Source organism: Synchiropus splendidus, chromosome 15 (assembly GCF_027744825.2).
Source record: "Synchiropus splendidus isolate RoL2022-P1 chromosome 15, RoL_Sspl_1.0, whole genome shotgun sequence".
Taxonomy (NCBI): domain Eukaryota; kingdom Metazoa; phylum Chordata; class Actinopteri; order Syngnathiformes; family Callionymidae; genus Synchiropus; species Synchiropus splendidus.
This window is the reverse complement of record NC_071348.1, coordinates 13,014,775-13,035,791: the sequence shown is the minus strand read 5'-3', so window position 1 is coordinate 13,035,791 and position 21,017 is coordinate 13,014,775. Positions and strand designations below refer to the sequence as shown.

General features: G+C 40.1%; 3 protein-coding genes across 13 annotated transcripts in view; 1 reads left to right on the top strand and 2 right to left on the bottom strand.

The window, feature by feature from the left end:
- The window catches only part of adam22 (ADAM metallopeptidase domain 22), a 46,183-nt gene extending 37,657 nt beyond the window's left edge, over positions 1-8,526 (bottom strand). For 3 of the 8 annotated variants that reach the window (XR_008416649.1, XM_053887014.1, XM_053887018.1), the window contains exons 1-3: positions 8,170-8,524; positions 7,806-7,966; positions 2,041-2,117 (exon numbers count right to left, since the gene is read on the bottom strand). Coding sequence is in view for 7 of the 8 variants with exons in the window: in XM_053887014.1 (XP_053742989.1) it covers positions 2,041-2,117; positions 7,806-7,966; positions 8,170-8,278 (347 nt within the window). In the remaining variant the exon portion in view is untranslated. Of the gene's footprint in view, positions 1-2,040; positions 2,118-7,805; positions 7,967-8,169 lie in introns of all 8 variants that reach the window. The other 5 variants (XM_053887021.1, XM_053887017.1, XM_053887016.1 and 2 more) reach the window with 5 other exon arrangements.
- Positions 8,527-10,851: 2,325 nt separating this feature from the next.
- dbf4 (DBF4 zinc finger) lies at positions 10,852-15,900 on the bottom strand. 4 transcript variants are annotated; one of them, XM_053888320.1, is made up of 13 exons: positions 15,699-15,900; positions 15,485-15,612; positions 15,054-15,208; positions 14,630-14,809; positions 14,498-14,548; positions 14,351-14,420; positions 14,208-14,281; positions 14,056-14,101; positions 12,788-12,833; positions 12,581-12,694; positions 12,316-12,409; positions 12,079-12,194; positions 10,852-11,822 (listed from the first exon to the last, which is right to left on the bottom strand). In XM_053888320.1, exons 2-13 carry the CDS (start codon positions 15,543-15,545, stop codon positions 11,153-11,155), a joined length of 1,677 nt encoding a protein of 558 aa, XP_053744295.1. In that variant the 5' UTR covers positions 15,546-15,612; positions 15,699-15,900; the 3' UTR covers positions 10,852-11,152. The 4 variants fall into 4 exon arrangements, with proteins under 4 accessions (XP_053744295.1, XP_053744296.1, XP_053744293.1 ...); XM_053888321.1 differs by having other exon boundaries at positions 15,485-15,596; XM_053888318.1 differs by having other exon boundaries at positions 15,485-15,578.
- A 414-nt stretch (positions 15,901-16,314) lies between these two features.
- On the top strand, positions 16,315-20,608 carry slc25a40 (solute carrier family 25 member 40). Its single transcript, XM_053888247.1, has 10 exons — positions 16,315-16,484; positions 16,599-16,697; positions 16,826-16,885; positions 16,959-17,065; positions 17,138-17,205; positions 17,908-18,032; positions 18,230-18,513; positions 19,806-19,887; positions 19,968-20,048; positions 20,112-20,608. The coding sequence occupies exons 2-10, from the start codon at positions 16,604-16,606 to the stop codon at positions 20,243-20,245; spliced, it is 1,035 nt and encodes a 344-aa protein (XP_053744222.1). The 5' UTR covers positions 16,315-16,484; positions 16,599-16,603; the 3' UTR covers positions 20,246-20,608.
- Positions 20,609-21,017: the final 409 nt, after the last annotated feature.

Genomic DNA, 21,017 nt, shown 5'->3' with positions numbered 1-21,017 from the left:
AAACAGCCTGTCACGTTGCATATAAGAATTTAGATCAAGAGAGTGTGCAATATTCCAGTTAAAGAACGGCCTGCTACCCTCAAACATGGACATGTTTTGGTTCTGAATAAGATGCTGCTGTTGTAACATTGATGTGACATCCCACTACACATCTGCCTCTGCCTTCACGACCAAGGAGTAGTCGGCCTTGGAAAATATCTGGACAAAGTACGTTAGAAAATAGCTTTCATGCACCACACTCTCTGCTTGTCCTACATTCTTTTCCTACTTCCTACTTTTGAGGTAACGCAGCATACACATTGACTAAGTGAGATTTCTTTACTAGATTTCTTTACTACTACAAGATAGCAAGTAAACAGGAGGTAGAAGTTTAGAAGCAACGAATACATTCTGCGTTTGTGTTGGGTTTTCTAGCTGCAAACTGAAAGCATATTTATCAAGAGGTTGCTAATATCCAGACAAGACACAGGTGAGAAGAAGTTTCACAGATGTTGCTGTCTTGTCGTCCCACTTTGATAAATGGAACATACTGAACTCTGGTGTGAGTAAGATGAGACAGTCCTGTGCCAGGGAGGAGACGTACTATATATCACAAGTATAACATGTGACCCTCTTGTACTTGGAGTACGTTGGTCATTTGGTGTTGTCCCATCACTCATGAACACAATACCAAGATAACCCAATGGTCTGTCTTCTAGTTGTTATTTATTCCTAATCCTGAACCTAATTTACTTCAGTTGATGATCAAAAAATGCCAAATAAAATCCCCTCCAGAACGTGCCCAGGTGTTCTTTGTACTAAAAGTGAACAGCTCTATCCGGCCTCCTCCCTTTATTACCATTCTAATGTCAGCATCGCCGTGCAGCCAGCTGCAGTAATTTGCCCTCTGATCTGTATAAAATGAGATTTCACTTAAGTGTTGCCTTTCCGTGGATGCTGTGAACGACCGTCATCGCCTCAAGAGGAGAAGATGAAATATGGAAAACGTTGTGTGGAGAATATTCATCCTCTCGGATGATGACAATGAGCATTCATCCAAGCTCTATAACACCGCTGTGTCCATCTAGACACAGGCTCTGTGAGTGATGGATGATGACCCCTGACTGAGATCTTGAGCTCAAATAAACACACATCGATGAACTGTGAGCGATGGGTCAGATTATCAGGAGGAAAATGCCAGCAAGATAAGACACTGAAATGTTTATCTGAATAAAATAAAATGAAAAATTACTTGTTTAAAATTTGCTATCTTAAAAACATGGTCATATAAAAATTCTGAGTTACCTTTTGTAACTTCAGTTCTACGAATACGTGCTACCTGTATGTCAGGCGCGAGGCGAGGCCTCGGAGAGGAGGTGACCAATAGCGCCAGAAATACAAAAGCATACATTAAAACAGGCCCGAAAAGGAGCGATACTGTGAGAGTTTGAAAACAAATCAGTAGAGGAAAACGCATCCTTAAACATTTCAAAGAAAAACCTTATAAAAATGAATAAATTAATAAAATACAAAACTATATTTGGGGCTGGAATATCACTGGTAGTCATGTCATGTTGTCATGCCATGTTGTTGTCAGACTTATCAGTAATACAATAGTAAAATAAGAAATATTTTTACGGGATATCCAGCATTATACTTTTAAGATATGTGTCAATAAGAGGAAATATAAGGCATGCAAAAATGGGGGTTCACAATGGGGTTAGGAATGGAACGGTCTGTACGATGGGCCCAGGGCTGGTGGGGTAGATGTTGGAAGAACATAAGTGGCAACCAGAGAGGAAAGCCAGCAGAGCTATTTGCACAGTTTCCATCAGCAGGGCAGTGATCAATACCAGTGTCTGACAGGGCAGCGCTGCAGCCCTTACTGTAAATCACTTCCCATTATGATGGAGCCTCTAAATCACACACACTAAAAGCGACCTGCTGCAAATGTGCGCACTTTTGTTCATTCCTACAATGGACTCGGACACGGTAATACTGCAGTTACATTGGGTTATACTATTTGGCATCCATTTTTTCTTTGAAAAAGTGGATACTTACTGATTTAGCTCGACATCCAAGATCAGTTTTTTGCCAAACGCGTCGACTTGGAAACTGGCCTGAGCCACATGGTTCACCTGTGCAGACAGAAAAGATGGACGTTATAGACACAGAGCCGTTTCAGACAGACACCTTGACTTTTAAACCAGGACGTTGCTCACACTTTTCGTATCTGTTCTAAATGTAACTTAAAGGAAGATGTTATCACAGCAGAGTGGCCAATAGTGCTTTCCTCATGCTCACATGCAACACAACATAACAAAGACGTTCTGAAGACGTTCAACAACATGCTAAAAGTAAGACATTATTGGCAACTATTGTGTTGATAACATCTTCCTTTAAGCTACAGATGGAAATTAAACATTTTGAATATATCAACACCATGACATTGACCTTTAAGAGAACACTACAAAACAACACATAGCTGGAGGGACAAGGGCACAAAACCATTCCTGTCTGCAACACGTAAAATACATTAAGATTGCTGAACAAACCTTTACAAATAACCCAATGCCCCTCCCCTCACCTTGTCTGTCTGAAGATCCTTCATTGAAAGTTAAACAGCAAACAAACAAAAGCTCTAACCGCCTCTTCAATTTTGTCGATCGGCACAGAAATATTAAGGATGGTTAGCTTGTGAGAGCCAAGCAACCGGCAGCACCAAATACCAAAACATATAGTTCTGTTCATGCAAGACTGTTAATACACAGATATATGTATTGGTCATAGGAAATATGGAGCACCTGCTCCTTTCAGAAGCTGAAAAGAGGGACTCACACCCCCTCTCTGCTGGGACTGCAGGCCACCTTCAACACACCGGACACTGCATAATAACATGAGGGAGGAGGGGGCTGTGTGTTGTTGAGAAGGTGCCCCTGTGCTCACCCATCGATGACCTTAGCACACCAAGTCCCCCGAGGCCAGTGACTCTATTGTGCGAGAGCGTGTGTCGGCTCAATACACGTGTGAGTGGATAAGATGTAGGGTGAGCGTGTGCGAAGTGATTCCTGTCCATGCCACGTTTCTTATGAAACCTAATCCACGACGGAAGGCGGTTCCAGTAATTGTGTTTAATGAAAGCACATCCCAGCTTCAGTGAGTCAAGCCAATAACCCCGGACCCCCGCTGGCTCGTCTTACATTGATTTCTAGTTACAGCGATGCTGACTTTCCACTGTAGACAATAATAAGCCTCCACACTCTGCATAACAGCACACTGGGTTTGTTTTGTTTCCACAGACAACAACACGTTGCTCAAATCCCAAACGCTCATTCAGCAGTGTTTGAGACAGAAATAGGCAGCATCAGTCTATTTATAACGTCTTATCTGTCACGCATTTTCACAACGTTACGACAGGTTTGTTTTTAGGCTACTGATCTAAAAACAGATGATAACTGTACTAAATGTCTTCTGACGACATCAGGGATCTGACTCAGACTCACATACACAAACACCTGGCTACTTTTCATCATCACTGATGATGCATTTTAACTGTACCTAACGGCAGCAACTTCAAACTGGAATTGACACCATGGAATTTTGTTAGAATTCATATTGGGTTAAGAAATGTATGTTTTTATCATAAAGGTTTAGGCCATTTTACAAAATAAATAAATAAAAAAATACATAAATGTATATAACCATTTTTAAATAAAATAATAATGAAAAAAACTTAAAAAGTAAAATATTATATTATATTATATATATATAGTATTATTTCAATACTTTGCCAAGTTGAATCTAAACAGGAACAGCTTCTTCCCCTCGGCCATCAGACACTGGAATTTGTGATCAGCCTTTGTTGTTTATTTTATTTTATTTTATTTTATTGACAGCACTTTAATCTAAAGCGCTTTCCTAGTTGGTGGGATCCCCACACTGACCATGGCAATAAAGTTGTTTCTGATTCTGATTCTGAAAACAACCTTAATAAAGTTATTTTCCATTGGAAGTTGATCTATATTACTTTCTATTTTTCTTGTCTTTAATGTTGACAATGATACAATGTTATGCAGAGGTGTACTTATAATAATTTTATAGACAAATGACACCATTTACAGAGGCGGCGGAGAGTTGGGGGATCGCAAAACATTTACTTTAGTTATTTACTTTTCCCTACACGTATCAGCTAAAAACCTAAATATTACCTATTTAAATCATTATATCTCTGGCAATACTGTGTTTACTTCTTTATACTTCATCACATTTCCGTACAACATGATAAAATAGCATTCATCGTGGCGGATTTTATGATTGTTCCTGCACCTTTGCCTATATGACACAATCAGTTTAAGTTTTTTGCATCTATAGTTCTGGCCGTATCCAGAACGAGGCTTTGTCATACATTTCAGTACGTCTCATTTTATATGTCTATTTATAGAATCCCAAATCAAAAAAGGCAGAGGAAAATATGAACTCAGCGGCAGATGGTTCCTGTGAGCATGTTTACAAATCAGGTTTCAGCGCAGTCTGAGGTGCCAGAGAGACAAAGGTTTCCCACCTCCCTGCCTGTTACCATCTGCAGCTCTCTGTACTCTCTGGGCACCGAGCGAGCAACACGCGCCTAAACTGCACAAACTAAAAACGCAGATCAAGATTGCATGACGCTTATTGACTCAGTGCTTGAGACCCAACTCAAAGGAGGTTTCAGAACACAGTGATGGGCCCTGGTATGTTGTGTTTCATTTGAACGAAACAGTAAATCAAGCCGTGCTTGTTGTTCAGTATAAAATAAGGAAAGACAGTCCCCACGAAGTGGATTCAAGATCGTTGCCATTGCAATCACATACACAGTCAAAGAGCCTCTGGGAGCTTTTGAAGCCTCCAGGAACATGCTGTCCTCTTCTCAACATTACACCAACAAAACAGCACAGGGGGAAATGCTTTTCTGCGTTTGTGTGTTCCCAGAGATTTCACTAAATAGCTTCACGATTGCTTTCATTGCTACATCCTGCCACTGTATATGTTTGATTTCCCTTAAGTTTCTCAGATAAATGTCTCATGAATGTCACAAGGTGCAGATCAGTCAATTCAGTCGATAGAAGCTGTGAAATCCTACAGTATATTAACTTCCTGTCCACTTTTCCATTACCACCTGAACTAACTCCCAGGCACTCGACATTAGCATCATGAATAATAACTGTTTTATAGCACAGTACCCTTCTAATGCTCTTTCGTGGCAACAGCTCTTACACTTCTGTGTTCTCATAACTACATATGTCTGTTATTAGCATTATCATTAGCATATTGTACATTATTTATTATAACAGAATTTATAAACATGTATAATTATGCACTGCTAAAACATTTTTATTATACATTATTTAATTTTAAGTACATTATAACGGGTGATTCCTAATGTTCTGTACGTTATAAATATTGGAGGGTCTTCATAAGAGGTATTATGAAAACCACTTGGGCATTAAGTCTTTAGCAGAGTCACACAGAGCTCATCGCTAGGGTTTAAAGGCATCATGCATAACAATAGTGAATTATTATTCATGTTTTCGGGGTATAGGGTCAATAATGAGAAAAGCATATGTCATCCAATTAAAAAGGGTAGGCGTCAAGAACCTGCACTTTGATTTAAAGAATCTTGTTTTAAATCTCTCTGCGTTCATGTGGCTGCACATTTCAATCCTTGATATGCAATGCATATGGCAGAATTGACAATAAATCTACCTTTACCTTCACGCACGACTCTAGTCAAATCTGACCTTCGGAGGTGGAGAAATTTAAAATGGAAAGAAAAATCATTGATAAACTACAGCAAGTGATTTTGTTTTGTTTTCATGCTCACCCTCTATTAATGCTTAAATTATATTCCTCACTGCCTATGAAAAGACCTACCAATGTCAAGAATCCCAAGGTTACGTTCCATGCTATTAAAGTTTGCTCCCAATTTCAGAAGCACTGTAAATATAATACAGCCACTTGCTAAATTTTCTCAGGAATATTTACTCAGAATTCTGGCCCAAAAAGAGAATAATGTGTTTCCTCCCTCTTACTTGGAGAAACGCTTGTCCTGCTAGGGCAGAGGTGGGCAGTTAAATTTCCTAAAGGGCCACATTATAAACTGTGACAGTAGTGAGGGGCCATCATGCCAAAAGGAAGGCGGCGATGACTAAGAAACATGACAGGACAAAAAAAATCTTACGTAACAAAGAACGAACCATTCAATGGAAGCAAAGATATTAAGTGCAAATATGGCATGAAACCTATAAAAATATTGCATTTATTAGGCAATTGTGCAATTTAAGTTGAATATAAATAATGAAACTTGAGCAAAAATATCTATGAAATATTAAAAGGAAATTAGAATATATATTTTCAATTTTCTTTTCATGTATTTTGAGGAACAAAAAATACTCACTAAAATGGCAGATGAAAAGAAATTTAAGTCCTGAACATGTTATAATCATTCTTGAAATAGTAATGCTAAGAAAGAAACAAGACAAAAAATAGTCAGAAAAATGATTACTTATCAGTTGTATAGTTTTAGTCCGACCTCATGAGGGCCGCAAAAACACAGGAAAAGGGCCGCATATGGCCCCCGGGCCGCACTTTGCCCAGGTCTGTGCTAGGGAAATGCTCTGCTTCAAATATCCATACTCTGATGGTAGTTTTATAGCAACTAGAACTCTCAAAACAATATCAAATCAGATATTTTGTCTCATAAAAAAAACCCAAAACTTTCACAGGTTTCCTTCTCTACCTCCTGACTTAGCAACAATCTACTCAGCCCTAGAAGAGAATTGTTTCTGAAATATACTAATAAGATTGAGGTCAAAAACAAGAGGAGCATACAACGGGGAATCAGGTTTTCAAATAGATGAAAGTTGGTGGGAGAAAACGGTCACTGAAATTCAGTAAGTTACATCATGCGCATGCCCGGTCCTTATTCATTTCAAGGTCATATATGGGGTCCACTTCAGCAAAGATAAAAATAAACATTTCAATATTACTATTAATATCTATGGGAGAAGGAAAACATGCCTAAAATCTTCCTTTATGCCTTTACCATCAATAAAATTTGTTAACATTTGTGAAACGCCTTGTTTTTCTGCGCTTAAATTGGCTGCAGATACAAAGATGGTGACATGTGATCCAGTTTCTTCATTCACAAAAACACTGCTGTGACATCAGATATGAGCTGGACAGTGAGGCAGCTGCCAGGACAGCAACTCCAGCTGGACGGGCGAGATGTTTCTCCAAGGAAGTTATCGCTAAATTATTAATTATCCTGGCTCAGCATCGACCAAATGACCTGCTGATGATTGTCTAAATGCATCCGCCAGTGCGGATGTTGGATGCGTTTATTCAGCAAGCTACAATCAAGTTTAAAGTGCGTTTCTTTTGCTCTTGTTTTTATTAAATATAGTAATTTGAAGTGACGGTGGCAGGCAAACAAATATCCATGAGTCATCAATTCCAAGAAGTTGCTTAATTTTCCCAGAAATATTTATTCAGAATTCTGGCCCAAAAAGAGACAGATTCAAAAAAGATTCAAACAGATTCTGATAACTTTGTGAGACACTTCGCTTTGTTAGGAACTATCCAAAAAAGCGAAAGGTTATTTTTGCCATAGTTTAGTCAGGGTTTATTTGTTGTATAACTTCTCTGTTAATTACTTCACTCGATACTGCTGCAATAGTGGCATGTCCCTCCGGGGAACAAGAATGATCTTGTTTAATAGCTTACATTCCTTGGATGAATGCAGACACTAACAATGTTGGAACGTGGCAATGGCTGGTGCAGAAACACACCTTGTTTACCTGTGTGGATGCTGCGCTTCCTTTCACCCTGGTGCTGAGCTCATCCTGGCCGATCTGGCTGTGGTTGTGTCTGCTGTAGAGCAGTCTGAGAGGCACCGTGTCCTCCTTCCCCACCGACCTGCTTTCATCGCGGAGATCCTTCCAGCTCGCCGCTGCACAGAGAGAACCGGTAGTAACTGATAATAAAAAAAAATGTAAAAAAAAAAACATCGCCGTCTGAAAATCAATGCCTGTTGTTTTTCTCGCCGAACATTTATCACGAAATGTATCACCAAGCTGTGAGTAGTGACTCTGATACAAACAAAGGCCTGTTTATCTGTAGAGGCGAGTTCTTTTTAGAGAAATATCACATTACCATTCCGAGGATTAAAGCCGCTCTGGTGCCCGACGCGCATCAATCCACAGACGCACAAAAGGGAAATCCACCATCGCGGCATCATCACCATCATCATCATCATCATCATCACCTTCCTCTTTGGGAAATTATGAAACAATGCGGTATTCCAGCAGTCGGTTTTCGAGTCGTGCCTATGCTAGGGAAGCTTGAAATTGGAGGTCTGGTGAACGCAGTCCCAGTGGATGGAGGCCATCGGGGGTCCTACGAGTGTGAACGCAGAGAGCGTCTGAGCGCACCGAGACCCCGCGGATCAGCAGCCGAGAGGAGGAGGTGGAGGAGAGAGAGACTCTGGGCACACCTCCTTAAAACACATCAATATCCAGCAGCTCACTGCAGACACGCCTAATGCATAAATATGAGCACAGACGGAGGGAAGATGCTGCACGGAACCGGTCACTGGACGGCACCACCTCGTCTACCACATTTCATTATAGCCATGTCCTCGAAAAGTAGCGTTGCTGCACACTGCTTTTAAATAGAACACAAAGAGAAAAGGGATGCATTTAAATGGAAAAAAAAACGAGCTTTCAGTAAATGCATTTCATTTTAGATGTATTCCCAAATTATTTTTAGTCAAACACACGCCTTATATAACATAACACTAACATTTCCAACAATGGCAATAAAGCCAAAGCAGCAACAGCTGTCTATTGTGGGAACGTCTGTTGCCAAATAGTATAGAAACAAAGGCGCCAATGTGCTTTTCCAGAGATTCTACGGAATCCCACGGGTGTCAAGTTAAAACGCAAATACGTAAATAAATCAGAATCAGAAACTGCTTTATCCGCTATAAATGAGGTATTTTCCTCCGACTTATGGCGACTCTTTAGGAATTTGTGATAAACAGGTAACTACAAAGGAGAAAAAAAGTATTTTTCTCCCATTTCCAGTTTATTTCTATTTAAATTTCCGCATTTATTTCCTTATTATTATATTCCACACTTACTAAGTGGATTGAATGAGTCAACGGTTTAATGACTCCGGCACCATTCATGATGCTTTGTGATCTCAGGTTAAAAACATTGTAACATATTTCTGTCAATTAAAGAATAAAAAAATTAATCTGTGCCACCAAACTCAAGCTATCTGGTAATTACTATATAATAGCATCACAGTGCAAAGTGCTAATGAGATCATAACCAGTATGGATTCTTTTTTCCATGTACAAGGATGGAACAAATCACTTCTCATCACAGCCAAATATGCTTCATTTAAAATGTCGATTATCAGACGACACCATATTTCAGGTAAGTATGGTAGAACCATCACAAGGTCAAAAGTAAACAGTTCCTATTAACTATTAGGTGAAGTATATTAGGTGAAAGTAATCGTCAATATCCACAATTGTGAATATTTTGTGATCATTTTATACATACGCACTAAAATCAGTGCTTCTATTTCAGCATGTCTGTTCAAACTAAACTTCATGAAAAGAGTGATGATACAGCAACACTACACTGTTGGTCCATGTTGCTGTGTGCAGGCACAAAGGGCAGTGTGGGGTTCAGCGTTCTTCCCAAGAACACGTAGGAGCACTGAGGGGCCACGTTGTAATCGGCCAGACGGCTCCATCCTAATGGAAATGAACATGTTTATTAAGTCAGGGTTCACAGCAAGGTCGAGGTAGCGGAGCAGTCGGTAGTATAATAAAGTATAAATGGACAAGAAATGTGAAAGTACAAGACAATAGAAGACTGCAAACTGCTTCCGTTTGGAGATGAAAGTTGTCTCTCATCTCCTACAAGCTCCTGTCAGCTAGTAGCACACACACACATCTGTACTTGAATGCAACATCATGGCTACAGGAGCACATGAGTCATAGATTATTTTTATTTGTTTATTTATTTATTTATGTTTCTCATTGACCTTGTTCAAGGAGTTTAAAAATAGTGATGTGACACTAGTGATTGTGTCACACTTGACACTATCACAAGTGTTGTCTCACACTTTCAGGATGAATGAGCTTTGAACCCACATCAGTCTGAGCCTGTTGCCTTCCAAACTGGATCCTCTGCCTTTCCACCCAGAGCACCTCACAGCCAGACATCTGCTCCTGACACAGTCATACTACACATGGAGAGTTCAGCTGGCAGCTGCAGACAAGGTGCACCTCTTTTGTCCGTTCCACGGTGGGAGAGACCAGCGCAGGAACACATGTACAGGGATGTCAAGCTCAGGAGCACTGGCTAAAATAGCATTATTCAATTGTATCATTAAAGTGGGAAACTTCAATAAAACTACTTTATTACTTTACTAATTAAGTAAAGTCACAGTACTTTACTAGAAAAGCTACAGCAGGTCGGATCACGTGACCGAAGCCATCGCTTCGGTTTTATAAATGAACAGCTATTAATAACGAGCAATCTAAAAAAAAAAAAAAAAAAAAAAAAAAAAAATTATATATATATATATATATATATACACACACACACCATAAAGCTAAAAAAGCTTTAGGTGTTTCCATTATTTTGTCCAACCCCTGTATATGTTATTCTAAGAAGAGAAAAAAAAAAATATATATATATATATAACCTAAAGCGCACACACATACACGTTCATCTGAATGTTTTATTATTTTTAATTATTTTATCCACATTATATATATATATATATATATATATATATATAATCATGACATTTGAATAGTTTGATTTGACACAGGTGTGCCAGAAATCTGAGACTGAGAATGACTTGTATTCAATGTACTTCTACATTCAATGTATTCCAAAAGCTTTCAAGATCCAATCTCTCAACGATGACAAACTGTCATTGTGCTGGACAGATATAAATGCTATAGATTCTTAAATTAAAGGCTCAGGGAAGACGCTCATGTCACAGTAGATGTACAGTTACCAAAGGGTAAACATTTTCTTCAGGCTTTTATATTCCTGAGCGACAACTATTCCCTAAATCAATCGCACTTCTCTTTGGGCAGAACGTATTAATCCTCAAATCCCATGAATTCCACATCCATGTCATCACTTGACTGAAAAATCTCCCAAAGGCGCCGTATCGGATCTAGACTTGACCGTAGGTGTTTATGCCCAACAAAGGGTGTCTCTTTCCGTCTAAGTTTAGGAGGTCGGACCTTTCTCACAATTTTTGGGGATGGAGAGCTAGTCACTGTGCGAGGGTCCTCTTCTCTCTCTGAGTGACCAGGTCCAGTTGTTTTCTTGGGAGTAGTGTGTCCACTCTGCTCAGGATCTGCCAAGCAACTTCCAATTTTGATGTTGTGCAAGGATGAGGTGGTAATACCCGGGTTAGATGACGGTCCACATGAGCCAACCAGAGCAACCCCAGAAGGCACGCTGCTATGATGCTCTCCTCCAGAGGGCGGTATTTCTCCCTTTTGACAGTTAATCTCGATTGACCTTTGAGTACATGTTGGCACAGGTGTGTGTTGTCTTTTGCGTTCATAGGTTCTGCGCATCAAAAGTGAACACGGGATAATCCACTTGTCCTCTTGTCTATGACTCTCATCAGATAGAGACACAGTTTTCTTGCCCAAAGAGCAACCATGAGAAGCTTGTGAGCAACTGTCTGCCAGCCGATCCTTCCTTGTATTGACATGAGCTCCCTGCTTCAGTCCAGGCACTATGTTGCACTTTGATCTACAGGGAACAACAATTGGATTCATTATTTATGATATTCAGACAAATAAAAAAAGAAAATGACATAATACCCTTTAATGGTGTGTCAAAATTATAAATAGGAGGCGGGATGCTTAAGCAAATGCCAGCAAACCACAGTGGCATCATGCTACTTCAAACTAACAGCATTTTCAAAGGTACCCTTGAGTCTGCACTGATCCTCATCCATGAATGCGGTCGTTTCATATAAAAGCAGAATGAATCCAACTGATTTTACCTTTTCACGTCACTTCTCAGGTCAAGAAAGCAGCAGTGCATGGCTGAAATTAGTTTGTCAACCACCAAGTAGTTGTCGCTTTTGGAAAAATCCTTGTGACGTTCACTCTGTAGATGCTGGAGGACAGAGGCACAAGCAAGTTTAGAAAAGCCGAGTTGTGTAAGTGCCCTGTATTCTCGTCAGAATATGAGCTAAAAACATTCTGGTCAATAATTCATGGGTAGTTTGCAGACGTACCGTTGCCAGGTTTTCATATTTGGTCATGCAGCATTCGCACCAACCGGCCCTATTCCTGTCTCTCCATTTCCTCTGAGCGTGCGTTTTCCCCTCGCTAGAGATGGCAATGACATTTCGGTGATTCCGAAATTGAATGTAACAAAGGAATGATTAATATTGTCGTGACATTTTTTAACTCTTACATCTGACATGCTCACCTCATAGATTTTATTAAAACAAAATGCAGCAAACATTTTCAAAGTGGGAGCAAAGATCTGCACTGTACCTGTTTCTGTTTCCAGGACTTTCCTTCGTCTTGTTAACGGGAGTAACAGGAGGGGCGATGTCTCGGTTCAACTCGGGCATTTTCAGTATCGTCAAATAGATGGGACGATAAAGTCTGAAGAAAGCGAGAAGACGCATGAAAAAGAATGCAACAATCCTGGAAGAAAAGACAGAGACGTGTAGGCTCTCTGAATCAGCTTCTCCTTACCTGCTGGTATCTTCAACTTTGACAAAAGGTTTACTGATTCTTTCGCCTACAAAATACAGACAAATTAAAATGAGTTGACATTTAGAGCAACTTGGCCACAGAGGACAAACTGTGGCCAAACACAATCTGCATGACAAATCTGCATCTCAACACGAGCTTTGACAGCCGACACCAGCGTGAGACAGTTGCGGTGGACTTTGGTTCACGATCGTAGTTTTAAACTTATAATACAGGAAACCTTTGATAATGACACTGGTCGACTCTGAGTCTCTGGATATGCGTTTTAAGGATTACATTTTTATTAGATTAGATTTTTATTAGATGGAGTGGTCCTCATAGGTTCTCTGACACGGTCGCCTGCATTGATTCACATCAACACATGCAGGTCTCTCGCTGCGCTGGCGCCTCGGCAAAACAGCGTGGTGAAAATAGTAGTTGGTGGCGGCGTCCTCTTCTGCGTCCCCATGAGGGTTGACTGATTGTGGACTCACTCTCACAGGCAGCACTAATGCTACGACCTGGCATCAGTTAGGGACCATCAACAAATTCTAAAGCGGTGAAAGTATAAGTGAAATCTTCAATAAGGCAATGAAAAACAACCATTTTAGGAGAGAGAAAAGGTTTCATCACACAAGACAAAGGACTGACAGTTTGTGTAATGATTTGAAAAATAGAATATGACTAAATGATCATTTATTCACATGATTTCTAATATTTCTTCAATAGCATCTAGGAAATGTGTCCAGACTGGTCCATAGTTCAACTCAACTGTTAAGAGACATGAGATACAGCAGACAGACGGCTCAATTTAACCCCTAAAAAAAGCTGGCAAAGCAGTCTGTCAGACACCAGCGGCTTCTACCAGAGACGTGAAACATTGAATTTCTCATCTCGACACTTTAACTTTTATATTTAAACATAAACAAATAATGATGTTGGAGACAAACTCCACAAATAAGTTTCATCATAAAACAGAGAGACTGTGGAGTCCAACACATTATTTTATTATTTTTATTTTTTAGATTTATCGTGATAATTTGCGTTATCGCAGAAATTACAACATTTATCGCGATAACGTTTTTTGTCCATATCGCCCATCCCTAGTCTCCATGCTGGACCTTAGAATTTACGCTACTATTACCTTGTTCAAATTGCAGTGCAAAAGTTGACAACAGTTAAGGCTTACAGAGCTAATGGATGGCACCAAATCTTGATGCATAACAACCACTAGACTAAGTTTCCCACGCCAGATATTACGGACTACGTACCATTGCATTTGTGTGCACTAGGATTTGCTGCAGGTCCTGTTTTCACCTGTGAGACAGCGTCAGAATGAGTGATTGACTCCATAATGCAGTCTTTATCAACAGATCCTGCCACAACACTCCTGCAATGATGGGATTGGAACATGCATACTTACACTCGGTCTGCTTGCAGCCACAGAGGACTGGTTGATGATGCCCTTTTTCTTCCTCTCAATGTACTTGATGAAATCTGCAAAAACGATCCTGATCAATGATGAACTCAATGTTGATCAGGATCATAATAACAAAAGGGGCAAACCATCTACGTAGAGGATTTTTACACCCCACTCCAGAGCATTCACCAGGATTTTGTTCATTTGTAGTCGTTCCTAAAACAAACACAGACGTACAAAACAAATCAATGCCATTGTTATATTTACATTTAAAACACACTTTGTGAACAAACCTTCTCCTTCACCACTCGCTCCACCAAAGACTTCCCGCGGCTTGCTACACTCTGCATAAAAAAAATGGAAGGATTGAGAGATCATTATAGCAAATCACATCTTAAACATGAAGAAGGGAGACGTGAGCTCACTGCGCCAGCTTGTGTTTGGCTTTTGACACTGTCTGCACATCTCTTTGCTGGGTTTGTTCCTGGTGAGCCTGGTTCTGGGCTGGGCACAGGAGAATGGTGCTTGATGCCACCGACATATTTAGCCTCCCTCTTGTTGGTGACAAGATATTTGATTTCTTTGCTGAAAAACTTCTCGACAGTCTGAAACAGGAAAGAGAAATAAGACTTCATGGGACAGACTGATACTCTAGGTATGTTTTAATTTTACATTATCACACAAGAGTAAATTGACAAACCAGTATTATTAATCACGTTTCATTTCAATTCTGAATGCAGTGTTAATTGAAATTGACAGCAAAATACAGCTTGATAACATTAGGTTTAAAAACAAAAACTGCACTAAAAAAATAGTTGACAGTGTTTTTAAGAGACACATGTTTCTCACCCCTCCAAGATGGATTATATCTCTCTCCAAAGTCTTGGTAAGTCCGTTTGATGGCAGGTCAAGATATATCAACTTCCCATCTAAAGGTTTAAGTTGAGCAGAAGCCAGCAATCGTAAGAAAGTTCGAGAGACTGTTGACTCATCACCACATTTTCCTGAAATACAGATATACGTCCAAGTAGGATTAGAAGAACAAGCAAGACATCGCTTTAGTGCATTTCATATCATCTGCATATTGTATACCAACTACTGCAAATCAAAATGTTACCGTTTTAACGTCCAAGTATTACATTTTACATGCAAGTCCTCATGGCAGTTGCTCATTGACTTTAGTGACAACGTAAGATATACTCGTCAATATCCATGAATGGATATGATCCATTAATATTTACTCGGCTTACATTCAAACAGAAGCAAAACAATTTTATTACCATCATTTCTGTGTCCATCGATCTTCTTGTGCAGCTTCGGCTTCATCCTATTCTCCGTCATTGAGACTGTCAAATAGTGCTCCCCTCACGTCGTCTACCACAAACAACGTAACTATTGAAGGGAAATTCTTCAAATAACCAACAAGTAACCGCGTGAATGGAAGGCAATGTTTGTAAACAATAACGTCTAAAAACGCCCATTTAAAATGACTACCTTTGAAGTCTCTTTTTCCTGCGGTCAGTGTCGTCGATATTTTGAAGAATTTCCCACTCATGAATTCGCACCCACAACACGGTTAAATGCAGTCCACTAGCATTGTTATTAGCTATTTACATCAATCTTAGTGTTTCTAAACTTATTATCTCACTGAGCAGTTAGTTCCCGCTTTAAATACAATGACGCGACAGTCAGGGTTGCCATGTTTGTGCCTCTACGAGTTACGTCATATCAGTCTGAAACACTTCCTGGTCGTACTATAAGTACTATTTGAATGAAGTACTATTTGAATTAAAAATAATTTCAAACTCTTTCTCTTGGTGTCTTCTTAGACCACAGATATGTTTTCAACAATATCATGAAAATGCGGATTTTGAGAAGAAAAGCTGGCAACCCGGAGAATGACGTAAATGTAATTTAATCTTTTGATGCGACGATTCGACACGTTTTAAGAAAATGCAAACATACTACTCCGTTACATAGACACTTTCTAAACAGACTTGATATACTTTTTCTAGAATTAATTATATACAAATTTTTATCAACCTTTTAAATTGTGAACTCCGATCACTATAGCCCTTGAATGTGCCGAGTAGCTACTGTCAGTTCGAAAAACAGTGCATCATGACAGGTTTGATCACTGAACTTGGCAGCTCGCGGTCCCAAGTGAGGTCAAGCACGTGGATTAATGCTGTTTATTTGAATAGATGCTATCAATGACAGCAGCACGACCATAAACTATTTACAGTGTTAAGGTCAGCCGATGAGCCGGGGCTTCTCTAGGTAAGAAAATCGCTAACATGACAACATGTCACCGCGTATACAAACCTAACATTATAGAAACTTCACTGTGACTTGTCGGTTATTTCTCTGTCTTGAATTCTCTCTTATATTTAGACATCATGGGTGCTCAGAGTCCAGAGACGGGTGGTGGCATTACTCCAATCCAGCAGATGGTGGCGTCCTGCTCCGGCGCTTTACTCACTTCACTGTTCGGTAAGTGAATCATTACTAACCTGCTGAATTTATTGCTCAACATCCATTCATGTGTTATGTAACAATCTGAGGCCTTTTACTAAACCCATGGCAGTTACAAACAGATATTAATGCTACTATCTTTGCAGTCACACCCCTGGATGTTGTGAAAATCCGACTACAAGCTCAGAAAAACCCTTTCCCTAAAGGTATGAAGAATGTCTATCAGACTGTCTTTTTGAGTTCCAAACACACACAGTTTTTATGTTTCTATATGTCTAGGAAAATGTTTTGTCTACTGCAATGGCCTGATGGATCATATATGCGTTTGTGAGAACGGCAACTCCAAGGCCTGGTACAAAGCTCCTGGCCGCTTCAATGGGACATTAGTAGGTGACAACTACAATGTTTCTACGATATCAGGATTTACATCCGAGCTTTAAGTCATTTGTTTTTTACAGGATGCTTTCCTTAAGATAATTCGCACTGAGGGAGTAAAGTCATTATGGAGCGGTTTGCCTCCAACTCTGTGAGTGTTTTTCTGTTCTTTTGTTCAATATTGCAGTGTCATTTTACTTTAATTATACACCAATGCTTGTCTGTTAATAAATGAAAATGTTGACCTTAGATTTGTTTATAATCTGCTTTATTTTAAAAAATACAGTATGTATCATAATAATTACACTTTTTTGTGTTGTTATCGAATACATTTTCTTAATTTTTCTTTTTATTATTATTATTGTTATTATTTACACTTCATGTAGAGTCACGGAAGTATCGGTTTATAAGGACGGCGATGTATTTTTTTAACACTAGGTGTCAGCAGTGAGCACTCATTTGCGCAATTGTATGTAGAGTCATCTCTATTTGGCCCTTGACTCTCTATGGCTTTGTCCTAAAACGAAGACTTAACGGAGAAAAACCAAATGCTTTCTACCTTGTGTTGGCGGAATGAAATCCTTTATTTTGAAATACTGCAAAACCTTAGGTGTGACGCTAACATTAGGACCGTGACAAGAAGAGAATGTCAGCTAGTGTGAAGATTAAATACGAAGATTAAAAGAGTCAGCTGCCATTTCAGTTCCTGTTACGTGCCAACTCGCACTCACAGATACAGAGGCTTTGATTTCATTAAAGTGTCCACTGAAGTTGTGTGTCAACATTATAGTCATTGCTTTACCTTCAACACTGAGTTGTGCTGCATTCATTGTGTCAATGTTTGCTTTTATAGTGTGATGGCGGTGCCAGCTACAGTCATCTACTTCACGTGCTATGACCAGCTGTGTGCTGCACTGAGATCCAGGATGGGCGATCGTGCGCAAGAAGCTCCCCTGCTGGCTGGAGCCATCGCCCGAGGTAACAACCCCTTTTGCAAGGACCTTCCTGTAGTTCTTACGGCTCCGTTGTAAAAGTTTCTAGGTACTACTCATATGAAATTGCAGTTGCATTTTAGGTAGTGTGATCCTTCCTGTGCCCTCCTCTTTACTTTCTAAATATACTCATAATTCCAGTGGCACTCAAGTTCTCTTCTCTCAACCGTATGTGTCCAATAGTGGGTTCAGCGACAGTGATCAGCCCATTGGAGCTGATCCGAACAAAGCTGCAGTCTCAGAGACTGTCCTACAGAGAACTGAGCGCCTGCATCCGCTCGGCCGTGGAGACGGAAGGTTGGCGGTCTCTGTGGCGAGGTCTGGGGCCCACCCTTCTCCGGGACGTCCCTTTCTCTGCCATGTACTGGTACAACTATGAGTTGGGCAAGAGCTGGCTGTGCGAGTGGTACAGCACCAGGGAGCCCACGTTCACCATCACCTTTGCTGCCGGAGCGGTGTCTGGATCTGTAAGAACCTTTCCATTTGCTTCCATATCTCTACCATTATGACCACTTTTTGTCCTCACCAACAGGGTCAGTGTCATTAGGACTGTCAATATGTTCAAATGTTAAACCTAAATTACCGTATTTTCCGGACTATAAGCCGCTACTTTTTTCACATGGTTGAACCCTGCGGCTTATACAACGATGCGGCTAATATATGGATTTTTACTAGGGATGCTCCAATCGATTGGCCACCCATTATGAAAGGCTGATCTCGGCGTGATCGGCGATTGCCAATCACAAAATCCGATCACGTGACAGCCGGCACTCTGATGAAGCACCGCCCGCGGTTTATGATGCATCCGCTCCTCCCTGCCGACTCGCCGCTCGCTTGGCATCAGCATGTCTACTGTGGCATTGTCATTGCGTGTCATTTGGGAACGGTCAGCATTTCCCAAGAAATGATCATTAATTTCACAGAGCCAAATGACCAACCTTTCTCAGGTGTCGTTTTTTTAGACAGAATCGACCGAATCCGCTGCTTTTTTGTGTGTGTCTGATGCAGTGTTCTTTGGCCACCTAAATCTGAAACTTTTGCAAACGTCTTTCATGAAAGTGGTTGAAGACAGCTGCTACTGCTGAGTGCTCTCCCTGTCTCTCAGAGCATCCCTAGTTTTTACAATCTAAAGAGCGTCATGCTGGCAACAATGTTGAGCCTCATCCCCACATCAAACCAATGACATCACGGGCATCTTATTTACCTTTAAAGCGCTCAAATTGCGTTGTTTTCACCTGCCTGTCCGCGGCTCAGCCAACAGAGACAATCACTTAAACACACTTTAACACTTTAAATGTAAATAAGATGCGAGGAGTTCGTGATTCAAGTTCAGGGCATTGCAGAGATTGTTTCATGAGTCAGTCTCCATGCTGCTCAGAACTAGAACTAGATGATCACTGATGCATTTTCTGCGGAGCAGGCAGCACCACTGCACCCGCGGCTTATAGACCAGTGCGGCTTATGTACGAAAGATATCTGTTTTCCTTCTTAAATGTTGTGGGTGCGGCTAATATTTCTGTGCGAATGTTCCTTATGGTCAGCATAAGGAAAGCATTATTGGCCACTCTGGTGTTGAGAGCATCTTCCCTTAAGTTACATTTAGAACAGATACGGTATGTTTGATTAAACTGCCATTAATCGTGAGTTCACTCAGCCTTAGTGCGATTGAGAGTAAAATTTTAATGTATTGACAGCCCTAGTTTTCAGATTGTATTCTGTGAAAACCGTGCAGTAACTTTCGTGTGGCTTCCCCTCTCAGGTTGCCTCCATTGTCACGTTACCGTTTGACGTCGTGAAAACCAGAAGGCAGGTGGAACTCGGAGAGCTGGAAGCTAAGAATTGTAATATTGGCGTCTTTGATTTCATGAAGTTTGTAAGAGTTTAATGGCTAGTAACTTCACTCTGGCTTGTTTGTCCTCAGTGCCAAGTCGTGTGTCTTCATCCACCTTCAGCGTGATGGGCAGGATCGTGGCGCAGGACGGCTTCAGCGGACTCTTTGCTGGTATAGTTTCTCAAAAGCCTTTTTCAAATGATCTTTTTTCTTTAAATTTGCTTTCACATGCAGGTTTCCTCCCGAGGTTGATCAAAGTGGCGCCTGCATGCGCCATCATGATCAGCACTTATGAGTTTGGCAAGGCGTTCTTCCGCAAATACAACCAGGAGAAAAGCCTCGGCCCCCTGCAGACCAGTAACACCTGACCTGAACCATGGAACTCTAAAGACCCCTCAAGCCAAAACTTTATTAGAAGATGTATGAATATAAAATGTATGTTGATTATTATTTTTTAAATGATATTTATCATTCAATTACGACTGAAGAACCTGCCTATGTTACTAAGTCATTCATCACCTCCTCACATAGTGAATCACTTTGCCTCTGATTCTTGTTATGCGTTTCGATGTCAAACATTGCAATTATTTTATATAGAAATGTTGACAGGATGAAGGAACTGCACAAATACAAAAACACCAACATTAAAGCTTTTGTTGTGTTCATTGCTACTTCTCTATCAATGATCAAAGATTCTGAGTAAAATTCAGTATTGCTTCCTAAGTCACAAAAATGGCCACCTCCAAAATAAATTAGAAATTTTGGAGATATTTTTCTGCATAAATATTTTGGAAGCTCAGATATTGGGTTTGAAGTTATCTCATAGTTGATTTATGTCAGAGAAAAAGAAAAAGAATTTTTTGCCAAAATATTGTGTTCATGCTGCGCATGATTAAAAATATATGGACAAAATAATGTTTACTGCAAGTACAAGTATGTATTTTATTTCTCTCCATGAATAATCATCATAATACCATAAAGTTGAACTTGGACTGTGACCAAATCACTTTTCTGAAAAACTTAGGCTTAATTTGATGTTTAACAAAACCAAAAACCTGTCAGATATTTATCTTAATTTATTTAAGTGACATTTAAGAAGCACATCCCTCAAACACGATCAAACTGGCATTTTAAAATCTC

Excerpts from the sequence above, each read along its gene's own strand:
- slc25a40 (XM_053888247.1), top strand. The coding sequence starts at position 16,604 with ATGGGTGCTCAGAGTCCAGAGACGGGTGGTGGCATTACTCCAATCCAG. Across the intron at positions 17,066-17,137 it reads GCCGCTTCAATGGGACATTA|GATGCTTTCCTTAAGATAAT; the intron begins GTAGGTGACAAC and ends TGTTTTTTACAG. Across the intron at positions 20,049-20,111 it reads CTTCAGCGGACTCTTTGCTG|GTTTCCTCCCGAGGTTGATC; the intron begins GTATAGTTTCTC and ends TTTCACATGCAG.
- dbf4 (XM_053888317.1), bottom strand. The coding sequence starts at position 15,545 with ATGACGGAGAATAGGATGAAGCCGAAGCTGCACAAGAAGATCGATGGA. Across the intron at positions 14,102-14,207 it reads TGGCTGCAAGCAGACCGAGT|GTGAAAACAGGACCTGCAGC; the intron begins GTAAGTATGCAT and ends GCTGTCTCACAG. Across the intron at positions 12,410-12,580 it reads AGTCCTGGAAACAGAAACAG|CGAGGGGAAAACGCACGCTC; the intron begins GTACAGTGCAGA and ends TGCCATCTCTAG.